The 18100-nt window shown below is 34.9% G+C and overlaps 2 protein-coding genes across 2 annotated transcripts; both read left to right on the top strand.

The window, feature by feature from the left end:
* Positions 1-216: 216 nt before the first annotated feature.
* Positions 217-5530, top strand: LOC109182186 (protein S-acyltransferase 21). Its single transcript, XM_019332282.1, has 10 exons — positions 217-682; positions 1228-1341; positions 1446-1566; positions 1896-2095; positions 2595-2663; positions 2979-3050; positions 3177-3305; positions 3399-3479; positions 3829-4038; positions 4455-5530. The coding sequence occupies exons 1-10, from the start codon at positions 638-640 to the stop codon at positions 5364-5366; spliced, it is 1953 nt and encodes a 650-aa protein (XP_019187827.1). The 5' UTR covers positions 217-637; the 3' UTR covers positions 5367-5530.
* A 2011-nt stretch (positions 5531-7541) lies between these two features.
* Positions 7542-12310, top strand: LOC109181412 (MLO-like protein 9). Its single transcript, XM_019331170.1, has 15 exons — positions 7542-7995; positions 8287-8344; positions 8492-8790; positions 9240-9356; positions 9603-9657; positions 9770-9858; positions 10050-10124; positions 10251-10339; positions 10449-10498; positions 10583-10623; positions 10715-10888; positions 11045-11080; positions 11162-11229; positions 11479-11539; positions 11733-12310. The coding sequence occupies exons 1-15, from the start codon at positions 7867-7869 to the stop codon at positions 12033-12035; spliced, it is 1644 nt and encodes a 547-aa protein (XP_019186715.1). The 5' UTR covers positions 7542-7866; the 3' UTR covers positions 12036-12310.
* The last annotated feature ends 5790 nt before the right edge of the window (positions 12311-18100 follow it).

Consider the following 18100-nt stretch of genomic DNA (forward strand, 5'->3'; position numbering starts at 1 on the left):
TTTTTTTGTTTTGATGAGAAAATGAACAATTCTATTTAATGGCTAATTCTCTCATGAAAGTGGTTTTTACAAGAGTACGTCCATATATATAAATTTTAATTGATGTACAAATAAATTTTTCTTCGTATTTAACTAAAAAAAAATGGTGCAAACAAGCGTTCCGGTTTCCGGAAGAAGCAAGAATTATTTATTTTCACTTTCTTGGAAGAAAGCCAACACAAGGGACAGCCTGCTGTCACACTCCACTTTTCTTAGTGTTCCAAACAGTAGAAAATGTGCAGAAAAAAAGACAACTAATACTACTCACCAGTCACGTCTTAATATATACTACCAAAATCTACCAAAAGAAAAAAAGAAAAAGAAAAATTGCAGCACACCATAGCCATCTCTTTATCTTTAATTTGCTTCTTCAACGACCCATTGCTTCATACATTCACCTCCATTATTAACCCTAGAACTGGAAATCAAGCAGATGGGTCTTCTTATTTCCGGTTTTGGACAACTGGGTCGGGCATAGAATCTTTGTCTGGGGCTCCTTGATCTGCTCCAGGGCCGTTCCCACTAATTCAGCTCCCACAGCTTGTATAGTTAGTGTAAATGGTGGATTGATTGACTTGGTTTGACTCGGTTCCTCAACATGGCTCGCCGTCATGGCTGGCAACTCCCGGCTCACTCGTTCCAGGTTAGTTCTCTTGCATTTTCTTGTCCTGGGTTTGATTTGAAATCTTAATGTCGACTTTTGTTTAGCACTGCTCGCTGTTTAATGTTTGGATATGAGGATATCTTTTGTTTTGGGGGTTGACATTTTGTTGACATTGGCTTGATTTGAAATCTTAAATGTGAAACCTTTGACTTTTTTCCCCTTATTGTAGATGTTGTTGCTGTTTATTTCTTTATTTATTGTTAACATTTTCTGATTTGGACCAAAATGCTCTTTGAACATTTTCTGATTTTGAAAATTTCCAGTTTTCATCTAAAAGAATGATCTTTCACATTGGAGTATATGACACTGTTTCTTGGTATTAATTTGTTTTAATTTTTTTTTTCTTCTATTTTATTGTTGGGGATTGGGTGGTGAAAGTTGCAGCATAGTACTGAAAATAGTAACTTGCCAATTAAAATTCATACTTTGTGTTAAACAATTTGGTTCTTGCTGCCATTGTAGTGTTAATAATCACCAGCATTGCTGTTAGATTCTTTCAAAATTCTTACCATAATTGCTTGTAGGTTGTTGCTATAACAGTTTTCTTCCTGCTCTCTGTTGCCTTCTACGCATTTTTTGCTCCATTCCTTGGAAAGGACCTCTACGAGTACATAGCAACTGGTGTCTATTCGTTCTTGGTGAGTATGATGCATACTGATTTTCAAGTGATTCTGGTTCGATATCTATTTCATATTCTGGCATTTATTTCCTCTTTCTTTGACATCTTTAAGCACTATTTCAGGCACTTAGTGTATTTATCCTCTATGCGAGATGCACGGCCATTGATCCTGCTGATCCTGGGATTTTTGTTGTAGCTGATAAAACATCACCCTGTAGATCACACAATGAGATGGAGTTACCCGGTTAGTGTTTTTTAATGCCCTCCACCAGGAAAGACTAATGTGTCTCTCACGTAGCACTTTACAGATGTCCTAAGCAGGCTCTAACTTTAGGAGGCACCTTTAAGCCCATACCATACTCAGACTAATCCCCATTCTCACCGGACTGGCCCAATTAAGGGGCAAAGTGTTGGCCAGATTGGTTTTTCCATACAAGAGGGGGTTCGAACTCCCGACCTCTTTTAAGGGACAAGAGTGCACGGCCACTCACGCCAACCCCCTACCTTTTAGCTTCCCCTTTGTAACTCCACTATGTTGCATCTTTGGTTGACAGCTCAATTGCTTTTATATAGGTGATTCATCTGCTAGAGAAGGGTCAAACAAGGGAGGACCCAGAAGTGGTGGAAAGTATGATAGGCAAGCTTCGGGTTGCTGTGGAAGATTCTGTGGGTTCTTTTGTGGTTGTCTTGTGATTGGCGATTGCCGCAAAGATGAGCAGCAGCAGCAAAACGGGGAGGAAGAGGCTTTGTTCTGCACATTGTGCAACGCAGAGGTATACCATCTATGAGTTTCGAAATTTGATTGATTTGCAATTTGGTAGTGATTTTAAACGTTGGGTATCAGCAACGAAACATACTTTTGACATGACAACGTTTGATCGTGAAAGTTCCTCTGGACATTCACTGCAGATTCCTTCCCCGTCTCCCACCTTAAAAATGAAACTATTCTATTTGGAAATCCCACTCCCTTTTATCAATGTGTTCTTTGCCTTCCTTTCCTTCGTCCTTTGCCCCTTTGTGTATATTTTGCTTATGTTTGTACGGTCTTTATTTAAAAAGTCTATTGTGCATTTGTAATGAATATAATTAAGAACGCCAATGACCTTGTGGTCTAGTGGCACGAAGTGGCTTCAGTGGGGGCGGTATTGACTCTTTGTGCTTCAGTAGATTGAGAAAGTAGTTATGAACAGATATTTCATTGTAACAGAGCCAATAGTACTAAAAGAAAAGAATATAATTAAGAACCTTACTCAGGAAAGTTGCCATTTATAGGTTCGCAAGTTCAGCAAGCACTGCAGAAGTTGTGACAAATGTGTTGACGGATTTGATCATCACTGCCGTGTAAGTTCAAGTTTTTAATTTAAAACAGAAGCTTTCAAGTTTTTAATTTAAAACAGATCAGCTTTGTTAATCTCCTTCTCCAATTACCGAAAAATAAAAAAGAAGAAAAAACCAACAAATACTTCTCCATTTTTGTAGTAAGAATACTATGACAATTGAGTCTTTTCTCGATATGGTCTTTTTTAGAACACATTTTTTTTTTTAATTTTTTTTTTAATTTTAATTTTAATTTTTTTTTTTTTTTTTTTGCATTGGTGAGTTTCCATTTGGTTATTGGCAAATTTAATGTCATTCAAGATGTTGCAATTTATGCAGTGGTTGAATAATTGCGTGGGAAGGAAAAATTACTTCACATTTGTATGCCTTATGGGAGCAAGCCTTATTTGGGTAAGATTTTTACATAGTGGTAATTGCCTTTTATTCTCTTTTAAAAATCTTTGAGCAAAAATTCCAATTCTTCTTATCTTCTTCCTCCCGCATCTTCTAACCAATATTTTCCCTTTTTGCTTTCAGCTTACCTTTGAATGTGCCGTCGGCATTGCTGTTATAGTTAGATGCTTTGCATATAAAAACGCTACAGAGTTTCAGATTAGGGATAGGCTTGGAGATGGATTCTCCCGACCACCATTTGCTACTGTAGTGGTATGCGTTCTATTAAGATGTTTAATCTCCTACTCTTCTTAAATCTTAATCTTCACGTCTGTATGAGCTCTCGTTTTTTGGATTGCGTTTCAGGCTCTATGTACAGCAGTTTCGTTTCTTGCCACAGTGCCATTAGGGGAATTATTCTTTTTCCACATTATTCTAATACGCAAGGTAAGTTGGTATGATACATGTCTAGTTATGTACATTCGGGAGTGGTGCGTACTTGTGCATGTCAAAGAGAGAATTACCATACATTTTACCCAGCTTGGTTAGCTTGGTTGGCGTGAGTGACCGTGCACTCTTGTCCCTTAAAAGAGGTCGGGAGTTCGAACCCCCTCTCGTATGGAAAAATCAATCTGGCCAGCACTTTGCCCCTTAATTGGGCCGGCCTGGTGCGAACGGGAGCTGGTCTGAGTTTGGTACGGGCTTAAAGGTGCCTCCTACAATTTGGGCCTGCTCAGGACACCTCGTGGTCTGACCAAAAAAAAAATTACCATACATTTTTTTTTCTTTGTTGCAGGGTATCACGACATACGACTATGTGGTTGCTATGAGGGCCCAAAGCGAGGCTCCTGGACCCTCCGTAGATGCGGGAGACCTGCAAAGTTTGCCGCCTTCATCACCGACGAGCTCTGCTGTGACGGCCATCAGTGGAAAGAGTTCTTTGGGAATTGGCTTGCAATATAAGGGTTCTTGGTGTACTCCTCCAAGAATCTTCATGGATCACCAGGTACTACTTGCTTGTTTTAATTTGAGGATAGGCATAATCGGCCTTTTACGGGGCGTTTGGTTGGAAGGATAGAATTAGGAGGGAAAAAGATTGTAATTTGGTGGGAAAAGAATGAGGTGGAAGTAAAGTAGGAATTCAAATTCCATTGTTTGGTAGGCAGGAATAGAATTGCGGGGGATTGAAAGGAAAAAAATGAATAAAGACTAAAATGCCCTTGATAATAATAATTATAATTATAATAAGAAGGGCAAAGTTGTCATATGCCGTGGAATTCCAATTCCGCCGGAATTGGAATTGTAAATTCCATGGAATTTGGTAGGAATGGATTGCAATTCCATCCTACCGAACGCCCCATTACGGGTTGTAATCTTCATTGTTACTACTGAGTACTGAGGGTCTTGAAATTGCATTGGCAGGACGAAATTATCCCTCATCTAGAGCCAGGGCGTTTACCCTCGACGGTTGATCCAGATACCCTGGAAGCAGACAAGGAACGACAGCTACCGCAGCGCCAAGTGAGAATCAGCGCATGGAAGCTTGCGAAATTAGACTCGAAAGAAGCAATCAAAGCGGGTGTGAAGGCCCGAGCTTCGTCTTCTGTTTTACGCCCGGTTAGTTCTAGGAATCATCCCTACGATGCTGATACCTTATCCAGCGTCATGAGTGGTAAAAGCAGCCCGGCAAGCAGTAACCACGGATACTTTGAGAGAAACGCTAAAGCCGAGACCTCGAGATTATCCCCTTCCCGGAGCTCATACCCTCCCAGCCAAGCAAGCAGAGAAGACACCGAAACTTGCGGCCACAGCATCAGCAACATGAGCAGCCCTGTCCCAACGAACTTGACCACATCGCCACTAGGCCACCGTTCTTCTAGCCGAGATCATTTCAACCCGATGTATCAATCATCAGCCGACCACTCGCCACCGTCCACGAAAGTAAGTGACACCAACGCTTTACCCCATTTACCAGCTAGGAAGAACGGGTTGGGGGTTCTCGTTCCCGAGAACCCTAGGACAACGGTCGTCTGGGATCAGGAGGCGGGGCGGTTCGTATCCACTGCAACCAAAAGCGTGGCGTCTTCCTCCCAACATTCTGGTGCCGGGACAGAGCTAACGTACACAGGCCAGTCGATATTCTTCGGGGGTCCCTTGTCAAACGAGCGGATGAGAGGCGGCAGTGGCGGCACTGCAGCAGCATCGTCTGCCGGTTCGCAGAGAAATGCAGTGCCGAATTACTTTCAGCAAGGAAGATCACAAAGAGGAGGTCAGCTCCCTGTATTTGTTCCTAGTGATTCCCGGCAAGATCCGTTTTCTTCCCGGTTGCAATGACACTAGAATCAGACATTGATTTTGCAGCTTTGGTTTCTCAAAAAAAAAAAAAAAAAAATTGTTTCCCTCTGCTAGTCTACCTTCAACAGTAGTAAATGGTCTCTCCGTCTCATTTTAAATGCTCGATTCTGTTAATAATTATCTAATTTTACAATTCTAACTTTTATCTATTACAGAGTATTTATCAATTTAAAATTATATTTAACGTTGTATTAAAAACAACAGTAAAAAGAAATTAATGCTTGTAAACGTCTTATTCTTCCAAAGGCTGAACTCCAACCCTAAGGGCTTGTAAGCGTCTTATTGATTCCATTAGTGGTTGTGTAGTCAAGTATGTCCGTAGAGATGATAACCGCCCAGCTTACTATCTTCTCCGAAAAAGTTGAATCCCCAACTCTAAGGGACCCTCACATTCCGATTTAATAGAATATTTGAGAAGATTTAAATCACGATGAATCAATGGTTCAACGGCCTAGCTCACTATCTTGCTAAAGCCGATGGAGCTGGGGCTTGTGTACATTGTGGATTGGCGTTCTTCTCGTCTTTCTAGTATATGTGCTTGATTAATAAATTGTCATTTCTTGCTTTCAAAAAAAAAAAGAAGTGAAAATGCACATGCCAAGTGTGAATGTGCATTGCGCAAAACAACAAAGAACATTTTAATATTTTAAGATCTTGCATTGTGTAATTTGAGGGTTCACACATTTCTTGAGTGCACAGTGCACTTTTACACATCGTAAAATGCACTTTTATACAATGAAGTTTTTCGTTTGCATAGTTGTACCTAGAGTCGTAAACTTTATTTTTAAAAAATTAAGACCCTTAAACTTTAAAAAGTTACAATTAAACATATCAATTTTTCATTTATGTGCCTTTGGATCAATAACCAATTATCCCCAGGTAAAAATCGATAATGCGTATCTGTCAAGCCGCAAATATTTAAAAACACACACATACACACACACACCACACATATATTGGCAACACGTTAATCGATTACTTCTTCAAACAAGAGAACAAGACAACTGACCGATGACATTTTTAGATCGAGAAAGAAGAAGAAGACTACTAGTTAGGTACTCTCTTCAGATCGAGTAAGAAGGCAACCGTCGGTCATTTTCTTATTGAAGAAGAAGAAGGCAACCAACTGGTTTGCCTTCTTCCTCAAGTAGGCAACCACCGGCCTTGGTGGGCAAAACCGTAAAAAATAATAAATATGCTATGCTATTGTCTTTTTATAGGTAACTTGTTGATTACTAGTAAACATAACTTGACTGCATGATTTTATTAAGTTCAAGTGTTTAACTGCAATTTTTTAAAGTTCAAGGCATATTTGACACACACATACACACATAATTAGAATCATATGTGAATTAATAGCCCCGTGAGAACGTGCCGACTAATCTCATCGATCTACTTAAGATGATCAATGATTGGAAATTAATGAAATATGCAGTGACATTTATGAAATTATGATAGTTCATTCATAGATAACTACGAGCTTAAAGGTGCCTCCCATAGTTAGGGACTACTCACGACACCTTGCAGTTTAACCAAAATAATATACTCATAATCTATAATAGTGCATTTACATATGCATTATCAATATTTTTATGCACAACCGTAATTATTTAAAGAAAAATACTAGTTCGACTCCCAAGTTCTACTCCATATTTTACTCTTTCACTCAAAATTTTAATGTTGATATTTTCCTTTGACCTACAAAATTAAGATAACTTATCATTTTTCTCACATTAGGGAGTAAAAGTGAGTGAGTAGAGATTAAGAATTTATGTAATAAAACTCTTATTTAAATGTCATCACATTTTTTTCTATCTTAATTTTCAGCTCTTGATCATTCTAAATGAATAGATGAAATTAGTCCCTATATTTTAACGGGACTACTAGTTCTCATGGAAGTTTAACACTATATACATGTGTGTGTTATAATTCGATTAATATTTGAAATTAATATTAATGCGATATCAATTAATTCAAGTAAAAGTAAAAATTAAATTCATAAGTTTAGAGCATTAATTAATACTAATTAAATTATACTCGGTAGGTTCTAATTTGGAGCAACTTGTAATTGTTAATATAGGGAGCATTATATATTATTTATTAGTTAATTAATTAATTAATTAATTGTAGTAGTGGTAGTGTTTAATCGTTAGGCGTTAGTTAAATAACTGAATCCTTAGGAGCAGTGGTGGTTAGAAGTTGAAAATGGAATTTGTGGGACTAACTGAATCCCTTACCGCCAAAGCTCGCATTCATCTCCTTCCCTACATTTCAATCTATCTTCTGATCTCCACAAACAAAACCAAAACAATGCACAATGCGAGCTTCCTTTGCTCAAAATTCCATTTCTGTGCCCCACCACATGTTTGATTCTTTGCCCCAACCAAAAACACAACCTCTCTTCACACCCTGCACCTTTCATCGGATTGAGCAACGAGTTGATGCACAAATCTTTTGGATTATTTAACACAACAAGAAGATGTCGGGAGGAGGAGGAGGAAAGGGACGAGAGCTCGATCAGACGCCCACATGGGCCGTCGCATTAGTTTGTTTGGTCATTGTAGTTATTTCCTTAATGTTGGAGAAACTTCTTCACAAAATAGGACATGTGATCTCTCTCTCTCTCTCTCTCTTTGATGTTTGGATTTTTTGCTCGAATGTGCGAAATGTTTATGCCTTAGATTTCTTTTTGGGATTTCATCTAAATCAAATTGTTTCAGGCAGATTATTTCATGGATTGAAACACAGATTATTATTGGAATAATGTCTCTTGCATCATTGCTCATTCATACAATTTGATATTCATGTCTCTACCAATCTTATATGCAGACAAGCACTAGATTGTATTGGTGCAGGCTTTCCTTTGATCTTCTTGTTGATTAATTGCATTTTGTTTCAGACATTTGAGAGGAAGAAAAAGAGAGCTTTGGTTGAAGCTTTGGAGAAGATTAAGGGAGGTAGGAACTCCAACTTTTTTTTTTTTTCTTTTGCTGCAACATTCACCCGAGAAACAAAAAAAACCCAGAGTTTTGGGACTAGGTGGTCCAAGATTTCAAATTGGATGTATTGACTCCTCGTCCTGATTCCTTTTTTGTTTCCTGCAGAGCTCATGGTTTTGGGATTTATTTCCCTGCTTCTAACATTTGGGCAAAGCTACATTGCTAAAATATGTATTCCTGAAGCAGCTGGCAACACTATGCTGCCATGCCTTATACATGACGAACACGTCGAACATCAGGCACCAGGACATGGGGAACATGCTCCATCAGGGGAACATGGGGAACATGCTCCACCAGAAGATGAACATCAAGAACCTGCTGAAGCAGGGGGAGAACATCATAGAAGGCTTCTATGGAGTATGCGCAGAGTTTTATCAGGTCATGCAGTTGAGGAGTGCAAGGAAGTAAGTATGAGTGAATACAGTACACTTGACCTGCCCTCAGAAGTCTAACTTATAAAATTAGTATTATGCTGTATTAGAGTGTTGAGGGTGGAAGACATTTTTGCGATATACTTCTCCCAACATATTTTTACAGAAAGGAAATTTGTTCCATCTTACTATTTACCAGATTTAAACATTGTTGGAAAATTGAAAGAAATTATCATTTAGATACTGTAAGGAAATGGCATGAAGAACATTAAATGGATGTACACGTGTAACGTGTTGACATGATAATGTCAAGTCATGAAATTTTCAGTAGTTTCAATATAAGGTGTTTGACTATAAAATATTGCCCATAGATATTTTATATTTTTGTAAAAAACAGTCTTGAATTTTAGTGCTCTATCATGGACCATTGTCAATTAACCCAATTCCTTGAAATATCAGGCTAACCAAGTTTGTATCTGCAGGGACTTATACCACTAATATCTCTCAATGGTTTGCACCAGCTACACATCTTCATATTCTTTTTGGCTGTATTTCATGTCATCTATGGTGCTATAACAATGGCTCTTGGAAGAATGAAGGTAATACTTTCCAATTCCTTTGCAATTTACCAACCAACTTTATCATTAACTGCAATATAGTAAGTTTGTCGGGTCATCTCAAGATTAGTTGCTTATTCTTATGCTGTAGCATTCATAAATTATCTGGATTTCTTCCCTCATTTAACAGTGGCATGCCTACAAGCTTGGATTGTGTCCTACTTTGTTGCACAATTATTGTTAGTTGGCATGATCTAGACCTAACCATCTTTTATTTGTTACATGAAGATCCGAGGATGGAAGGAATGGGAAATGGCAACTGCTCAAGATGAAGCAGCCAATGGTATCCTTTAGATGACTAAATGGACAAAAATTTGCTCCTACATTTTGAATCGTGAGATTGCTATTCGCTTATTTGCATTTCCAACTGATTTCCTTCTCAAATGCCCTTGCAGATCCTTCAAGATACAGGCTTACGAAAGAGACATCTTTTGTGAAAGAAAACACCAGTTTCATGACTCAAACACCAGTTCTTTTCTACTCTGTAAGAGAAATACAATTTTAAAGAGTCAATGGTTTTCTTATTAATTACTACAGCCAAAAAAGTCATGAAAATATGATGTATAAAGTAATTGTATGCTTTGAGTGCCTCAACATATGATAACCTTGCTGTTTCTATGAATCAAATATCATAATTAGTGCTTGTATTGATAGTTTAGTTCTCAAACTTTTCAGGTTTGCTTCTTTCGGCAATTTTTTAGGTCTGTTCGTAGGGCTGACTACTTGGCCATGCGCCATGGATTCATTTCGGTGAGATTTTTTTAACTGTGGGGTTAAGTAGAAATTTTTCTTTTAAAACTCTAGATTCTTTTCTCAAAGTAGGAGATTGAACATGATAATGTTCATGGTCCTTTTTTCTTTATTATTTACCTTCAGGTCCATTTAGCTCCTGGGAGTAAGTTTGATTTTCAAAAGTATATTAAAAGATCATTGGAAGATGACTTCAAGGTCGTCGTGGGAATTAAGTATGATCTTTATTCGACCTCCTCAAGTTCTTTTGCTGAATACTCGCTCTTGATCTGATGTCTCTCGCATCATAATTACCTGACTATTTATCTCGGGTTCTTCTTTCAGTTTGATGCTATGGTGTGCAGCAGTGCTCTATCTGCTGCTGAATGTGCATGGTAGACCTCATGTCTTCCCCTTCACAGTTTCAGCGAGGCTTACTTTTTAGCCGAATTTAATTCAGTGTTTTCAAATCATTTCAGGATGGCACGCTATGATTTGGCTATCCATGATGCCTTTAGTTGTAAGAATTCTAAGTTACAATATAATATCCGATTTCATTTATTCGCATTTCTTTTCTAGTAAAAAGAGAACTGACTTTTGTGTTTGTAAAGACAATCTTATCAGTTGGGACAAAGCTTCAAGCAATTATAGGACAAATGGCCATTGAAATTCAAGAAAGGCATGCTGTAGTCCAGGGCATACCTCTTGTGCAAGTCTCAGACAGACATTTTTGGTTTAGCAAGCCAAAGTTGGTCCTCCATCTTATCCATCTAACCCTCTTTCAGGTACTCAGTGGCCCCTTTTTTTTTTTTTTTTTCTAACCCACCAAAATAAGCAATACCTCGTATTTATACAGTACTTATGACACACAGACATATATAGTATGACCTACAGATTTATGGACATTCTAACGATGTATTTTCCCTCTTTTACCTGTTCAGAATGCATTTGAGATAACCTATTTCTTCTGGATATCGGTAATACATGTTCTCCTTTGTTTTCCTTAAGTTCATTAGTGTATTTGGTATAATGAAATAACATATTGTTTCCCATGGCAGTATGAGTTCGGGATTCATTCTTGCTTCCACAGTAACTTCTATCTTGCCGTTGCAAGAGTTTGTCTCGGGTAACTTCAAATTAATTTCCACTTCTGTTCTGTTATTAATTCATGCTATAGCCTTTCTAGCTAAAGATTATCTAACCATACATAAAGAATTTTACCCTTTATTTTTAAGAAACCATAGAAAAGACGAGACTTTGTTCTCTTCTTTTCATACTTTCAACACACATGTAGAATTTGTTTGTTTTAGGAGATGTAGAATTCTATTACTAAGAGTAACCATATGGTCTAAAGTTTTGGTTGATAATTGGCTAGGTTTGGAGTACAATTCATGTGCAGCTACATTACACTACCATTGTATGCACTTGTTACCCAGGTAAAACTCTGCTATATGGCTGTTGAGCATATAATATATATAAACATATGTGCAATAGCTTTTAGTTGAGATGGAGCACATGCTTCAATTTGGTATCAGAGCACATGCTTGCTAGCATATCTGTTTTTTTCTCGGACTTTTTGCCTCACCCAGAATTTGTATCCCTTTTTCTTCTGTCATTCACAACTTCCAGATGGGATCGACCATGAAGAGGTCGATATTCGATGAACAGACGTCGAAAGCCCTGATGCAATGGCATAGAAAGGCTAAGCATCAGGCTCATGTTCCGAAGGCAGGAGGAATGAAAACGACAACACTGGGAGGCGGCAGTCCAGACGACTCAGCTGAAAGTTCCCCAACTCACCCTGGGGACTCCGATCCAGCGTCCACCGGACAGATGGCCAACATCGTTGCCAGCGTGGATATTCCCGGGGATACTGCATCTGCTGATGATGGCAGGTCAAAGTCCACTGACCTTCTAACCGGTCGTCCTTGAGTGAAGTGATGAAAGCTTGAAATGTTCATTCATATCAGTCCTGGATTTAGATGCACCAGGCGCCACTGAGTTTTGTAATCTGTATTGTCATATACTTAGGCAGTTAGTCCCTCAGAAATTTCATTTTTAGTTATTATCCTCTAGCTCAAGATATCATTATGTAATTATTTACACAAATGATTCTGTAAAAACAGAAAACTACTACTGCCGTTCTACATAGTATTTTTTCCATTTCCTTGGTTGATGACAAATAAAAAATCATTCCTTTTCAACAATTTTTACACTTGGTTTACCCCTTGTATGTTCATCCAGATTGTTTCATTACAATAATTGTTTTGTTCCTTTTCTTCATCACCTTGGAGTCCAATATAACTTCATTGCTAAAATCTATTTTCTAGACAAGTCAATGGCCATTTCAAAGCTTCTACATTGTAGATATTCCTTGGACTCTCTTTGGGGAAGTAGTTAAAACAATGGCGATGAGATTTGACTGATTAAACTCTTTTAATTGCATTATTCCTTTTGAAACCTCACTCCTACATGGTCCACTTGAGTGGGGCAAAACTAGCAATAGTTATGTGGTGCAACCGATGTACCATGCGCATGGTGCATACGACGCAAAACGACGTCGTTTTGACTAAAAACGCGCGTCCCATTTAAAAAAAAAAAAAATCAAGTTCGATTCTCGGCAATAGCATTATTGTGGATATATAGTTATAAATTTCTGGATATATAGTTATAAATTTGTGGATATATAGTTATGAATGTATGGATATTTAGTTCATTCATTGTGGATATTTAGTTCATTCATTCACTGTGGATATATAGTTATGAATTTATGGATATTTAGTTCATTCATTGTGGATATTTAGTTCAATCATTGTGGATATTTAGTTCATTCATTGTGAAATTTTTACTTCATTCATTCATTCATTGTGGATTTTTACTTCATTCATTCACTGTGGATATATAGTTATAAATTTGTGGATATATAGTTATGAATTTCTGGATATATAGTTATGAATTTCTGGATATATAAAAATGCTATTGCCGGGAATCGAACCTGATTTCATCTTTAAGTGGGACGTGCGTTTTTTTAACCAAAACGACGCCGTTTTGTAACCGTATGCACCTTGCAAGGTGCATTCGGTTGCACAGCATAATTTGCGCAAAACTAGGGGGTCCGTTTGCTAACTGGAAAATTTCTCCAGTTTCTCAATTATCGTCATTTCTCGTATTATACGAGTTCTTATATTTTAGCGAAAAAAAGAAAAATTCATTTTAAATTTTTGAGAAACTCATTTGCGACTTGCATTTCTGAAAAAAAACGCATATCCTAAATAATTTTTTTTTTTTTCAATATTGTCCATTTTTTAAAAGCTTCATATTTTTGTCATTGCATTTTCTTTCCTTCCCATTTCAGTCATTTACCCATGAAAAATTTCTCCAATTTTCTAAAAAATTGGAGAATGAAAAACAGAAAACATGGTACCAGCACAGTTTTCCATTTTGAAAATTTAAAAAAAAAAAAACATTTTCTAATTTTCTAGAAAAAATGGAGAATTTTTAAAAACTGTTTTCTAAATGAAAAACAGAATCATCTATCATCTATTTGGCTATATGAACCACATTCTCACAATTATCTACTTACATAATTATTCATTACTATGATTAAATTTATTATCATACTAGTTTTTTACGCGCATTGCGCGATTGGATAATGCCCAATGTTTTTTTTTTAAATAAATAGTTTAAAGTATATCAAGGCAAGATTATATTGGATTGTTCATGCATAGATAATTGAATGTTAAATTTGCGTATTTAAATATGCAATTCTAAGTTTACAAATGCAAGCTAATATAGTCAAGATTGATTATAATTGTCAATAAAATAATTGTATAGGTATACTTGAAACCAAATATGGGACATAAGAGAGAGCAAATAAAAATTAGGGCATAAAATATTAAATATATACTAATATTGAAGAGCTAACCGCTGATTGCCAAACAAGGACATTGCGAGATATTTTCTCACTTCAATTTGTTGTGTGATTTGAATACACTTTTTGTCAATAAATCCCCCAAGTAGTTCATATGATTGGCTTAATTTTTTTTAAACAATTATTATTATTATTATTATTATTATTATTATTATTATTATTATTATTATTATTATTATTAAATATATGTATACCCTTAGGTCATTTTAAATGTTAATCTAAACAGTTAATTTTTTCAAATATTTTTTTACCAACCGTTGATATAATTCACTGGTCAAATTCGCTAATATAATCCACTAACTGCTGATTGTCAAACAAGGACATTGCGAGGTAGTTCTCATTTCAATTTGTTGTGTGATTTGAATATTCTCTTTGTCAACAAACCACTCAAGTAGTTAATATGATTGACTTTATTAATTATATTTTTTTAATTTTTTCATGGTATTAATAAAATACTTGGTAAATAAATATATAGGATTATTTTGTATTATAACTTTGATATTTAATTAAAAAATAGTGCACAAAAAAGATAATAGACAATGTAGTGAATATAATCAATTGATGAATTTGAATGTAAAGAATTTTTATATTGGAGAAAAATAAATACAATATAACTAATGAAATTATTTCTCTTATTTAATTTATTTATAATAATAATTTTTTTTTAAATAAAGACATTATAGACACATAATTATATTCTAAATTAAAGAAATGCATATGTATTATTTTTTGTTGTAGCTACTAAATTATTATTTAATTTAATAAGAGTAAAATAGAGTACTAATTATGCCAATTTTAATTGGGATGAGGTTCGAACCTAAGACCTTTCTTATTGAAATCAATGAGTAAGTTAACGGTGAACTAACATAAATTAACTGAAAAGATAATATTTAACGGATAATCATATTCATTAAGGATAAATTAGGAAATTTAAAGGAAAAAAAATAAAATCTGATCAATCTGAGCCATTCATTTGATTAAAAAACTTGACCGCCATTTTTTCTACCCATTATAGGCCTAACTCTCTTGGGCTCTTATTAGTATAACAGATTCTTTTGCTTATCACTATCTTCTATCTTTTCTACTTGCATTTACTTATATAAACATAACTATTGCTTACATCTAAAGTTAGACATTATCCACATTATCAAAATTAAAACTTCAACTCTACACCAAAATTTAGATGTTGATTGAACTCAATAGATTATTGTTTCGGATATTTTTAGATATGTTATATCGTTATACAAGTTTAGTCTGAATATCATATATAAATTTCAAAGTAAAAATTATATATATATATATATATATATATATATATATATATATATATATATATATATATATACACATTATGGGTATTGGTTTGGATATGTTTTTAATTATGTTATTTACGAATATAAATTTCGTTCGAATATCAAATATAAAAATCTTACATATATTAGACTTAAAAAGTAAAAACTATATTTGTATAGTTGTATTTGATGAGGAAAAGACAATTTCCCTATCAATATATGTTTACATTTTCCATCAATTTACTTCTTTCAAATAATTTCAATCAATCAATAATAATGATAATAATAATAATAATAATAATAATAATAATAATAATAATAATAATAATAATAATGTAGAATTATTTTTTTTAAAATAAAATTCCAATTAACATAGATTATCTATTTATCTTTATCCAACAAAATCTCCCACGAACAAGAATAAAAGAAATAGATCATGTAAAATTATTATTATAAAAATAATGTAAAATATTTTTGAAAATAAAAATCCAATTAACATCTATTATCTTTATCCGTCAAAATCTCCAAAGGACAAGAATAAAAGAAATAGATCAAAGACAATTTTTTCAAAGAATGAAACCTTTCATTTTGATTAGAAATTAATTTTTCGGGTTCTATGTTTTTTTTTTTTTTCAAATACATATTAATAGCCTCCTTAGTCCGAATGAAATCACTTGATTTTTTAAGCTTGGTTGGAACCAATATCAAAACTTAGTACTAATCCAAATGTGTTTCAGTGTATATATTTACAAATACTTTTTTCTTTCAACCGTTTTTATATATTATAAGAAATAACTATACTTCTAAATCAACAAATCATAATAAAATTTTTGAAAAAGTCTAAAAATAATACTATTAATAAAAATAAAATCTTACTTATACAACTTTCCGTCCAAATTATCTCTCAAATTATTTCAAATTGAATTTAGTGACTCTTCATCGTGATTCCTCTTTTGCTTCTGCAAGATTTCATGGTTTTGGGATTTGTTTCTCCGCTTCTAACATTTGGGTAAAGCTATACATTGGTAAAATATGTATTCCTGAAGCAACTGCAAGTTTTATCAGGTGGTCATGCAATTGAGGAATGCAAGAAGTAAGTATGAGTGAATACAGTACACTTGACCTGCCATCTGAAGTCCAACTTATAAAATTAGTATTATGCTGTATTAGAGTGTTGAGGGTGGAGGACATTTTTGCAATATATACTTCTCCCAACATATTTTTACAAAAAAGAAAATTTGTTCCATCTTACTATTTATCAGATTTAAACATTGTTGGAAAATTGAAAAAGAATTATCATTTAGATATGGTAAAACAAGAAATGGCATTGAACATTAAATGCACGTACACATGTAACTTGTTGACATTGTAATGTCAACTCATGAAATTTTCAGTAGTTTCAATATAAAGTGTTTGACTATAAAATATAGCCATTAGATATTTTATATTTTTGTAAAGAGTAAATATCTAAAATGGTCCCTCGACTATAGCTAAATTCACAAATTAGTCCTTGACTTTCAATTTCAACCAATTAAGTCCTTAACTTTGTAATTTTGACACGATTTGGTCCTCCATCTATTTGACCATTTATTGACTGTGATCGACGATCTCCAGAAGAACCTTCAGCTCTCGTCGGAGCACGTGGAGGCCTCTAGGATGACGTTGCACCGGTTTGGAAACACGTCGTCTTCTTCGCTCTGGTACGAACTCAACTACATTGAATCCAATGAGAGGATGAAGAAAGGCGACCGGATTTGGTAGACTGCTTTCGGCAGTGGATTCAAATGTAACAGTACGGTCTGAAAATGCAACCGGAACCTTAAAAACCCGACGATGGACCATGAAATTACATATATATCCTCAAAAATCACGGTCAACAAACGGTCAAATAGACAGAGGATCAAATTGTGTTAAAATTACAAAGTTAAGGACTTAATTGGTTGAAATTGAAAGTCGAGAACCAATTTGTGAATTTAGCTATAGTCGAGGGATCATTTTAGGTATTTACTCTTTTGTAAAAAACAGGCTTGAATTTTAGTGATCTATCATGGACCATTGTCCATTCTAACTCAATTCCTTGAAATATCAGGCTAACCAAGTTTGTATATGCAGGACATATATCAGCTTGCGTGGGGATATTGGAGGATTAAAATCGGTTAGTTAGGATATTTTAGTTTGAGTAAATGTCAGTCAAGGTTCGGGTGATTTCGTCATTTTTAGTCTTAAATTTTTAAATCGACCTTCCGTGATCCTTTGAATTTCGAATTCGACCTGCCGTAGTCCTTCCGTTAAGATATTTCGTTTGAGCCGTGAAAATTAAGGGCAAAACAATATTTTTATTGCAACCATAGCCAAAACAATTCATTTCCCTAAAAAAGTTACAGTGTGTAAAAATTGCAACTGAATAGCTTGTTTCATAAGTGTATATTGTCAAATGAAACGATAGTTGAATAAGAATTATACTTTGTAGTGTTGTAATGAATATACATTGTGTACAAAATAAAAGTGAATACAAAATCTTACATATTGAATGTTTTGTACAAAATCTTATATTATTAAAAATCAAATTAGTTGGCGTGAGTGGCCGTAGTAAAATTGTCATGCCTCCTAAGTGACAATTAGACCATGATACATAGTCAAATGAAACTAAAATATAATAAAATAATACTTACTTTATGGTCCACGCTGCTACATTTACCATAGTTCAGGACCCTCGATAAATAAGTGGATTTTAAGGAAAGATTAATGTATATTTTTGCGGAAGACATTAGTTT

Source organism: Ipomoea nil, unplaced genomic scaffold, assembly GCF_001879475.1.
Source record: "Ipomoea nil cultivar Tokyo-kokei standard unplaced genomic scaffold, Asagao_1.1 scaffold1043, whole genome shotgun sequence".
NCBI lineage: Eukaryota > Viridiplantae > Streptophyta > Magnoliopsida > Solanales > Convolvulaceae > Ipomoea > Ipomoea nil.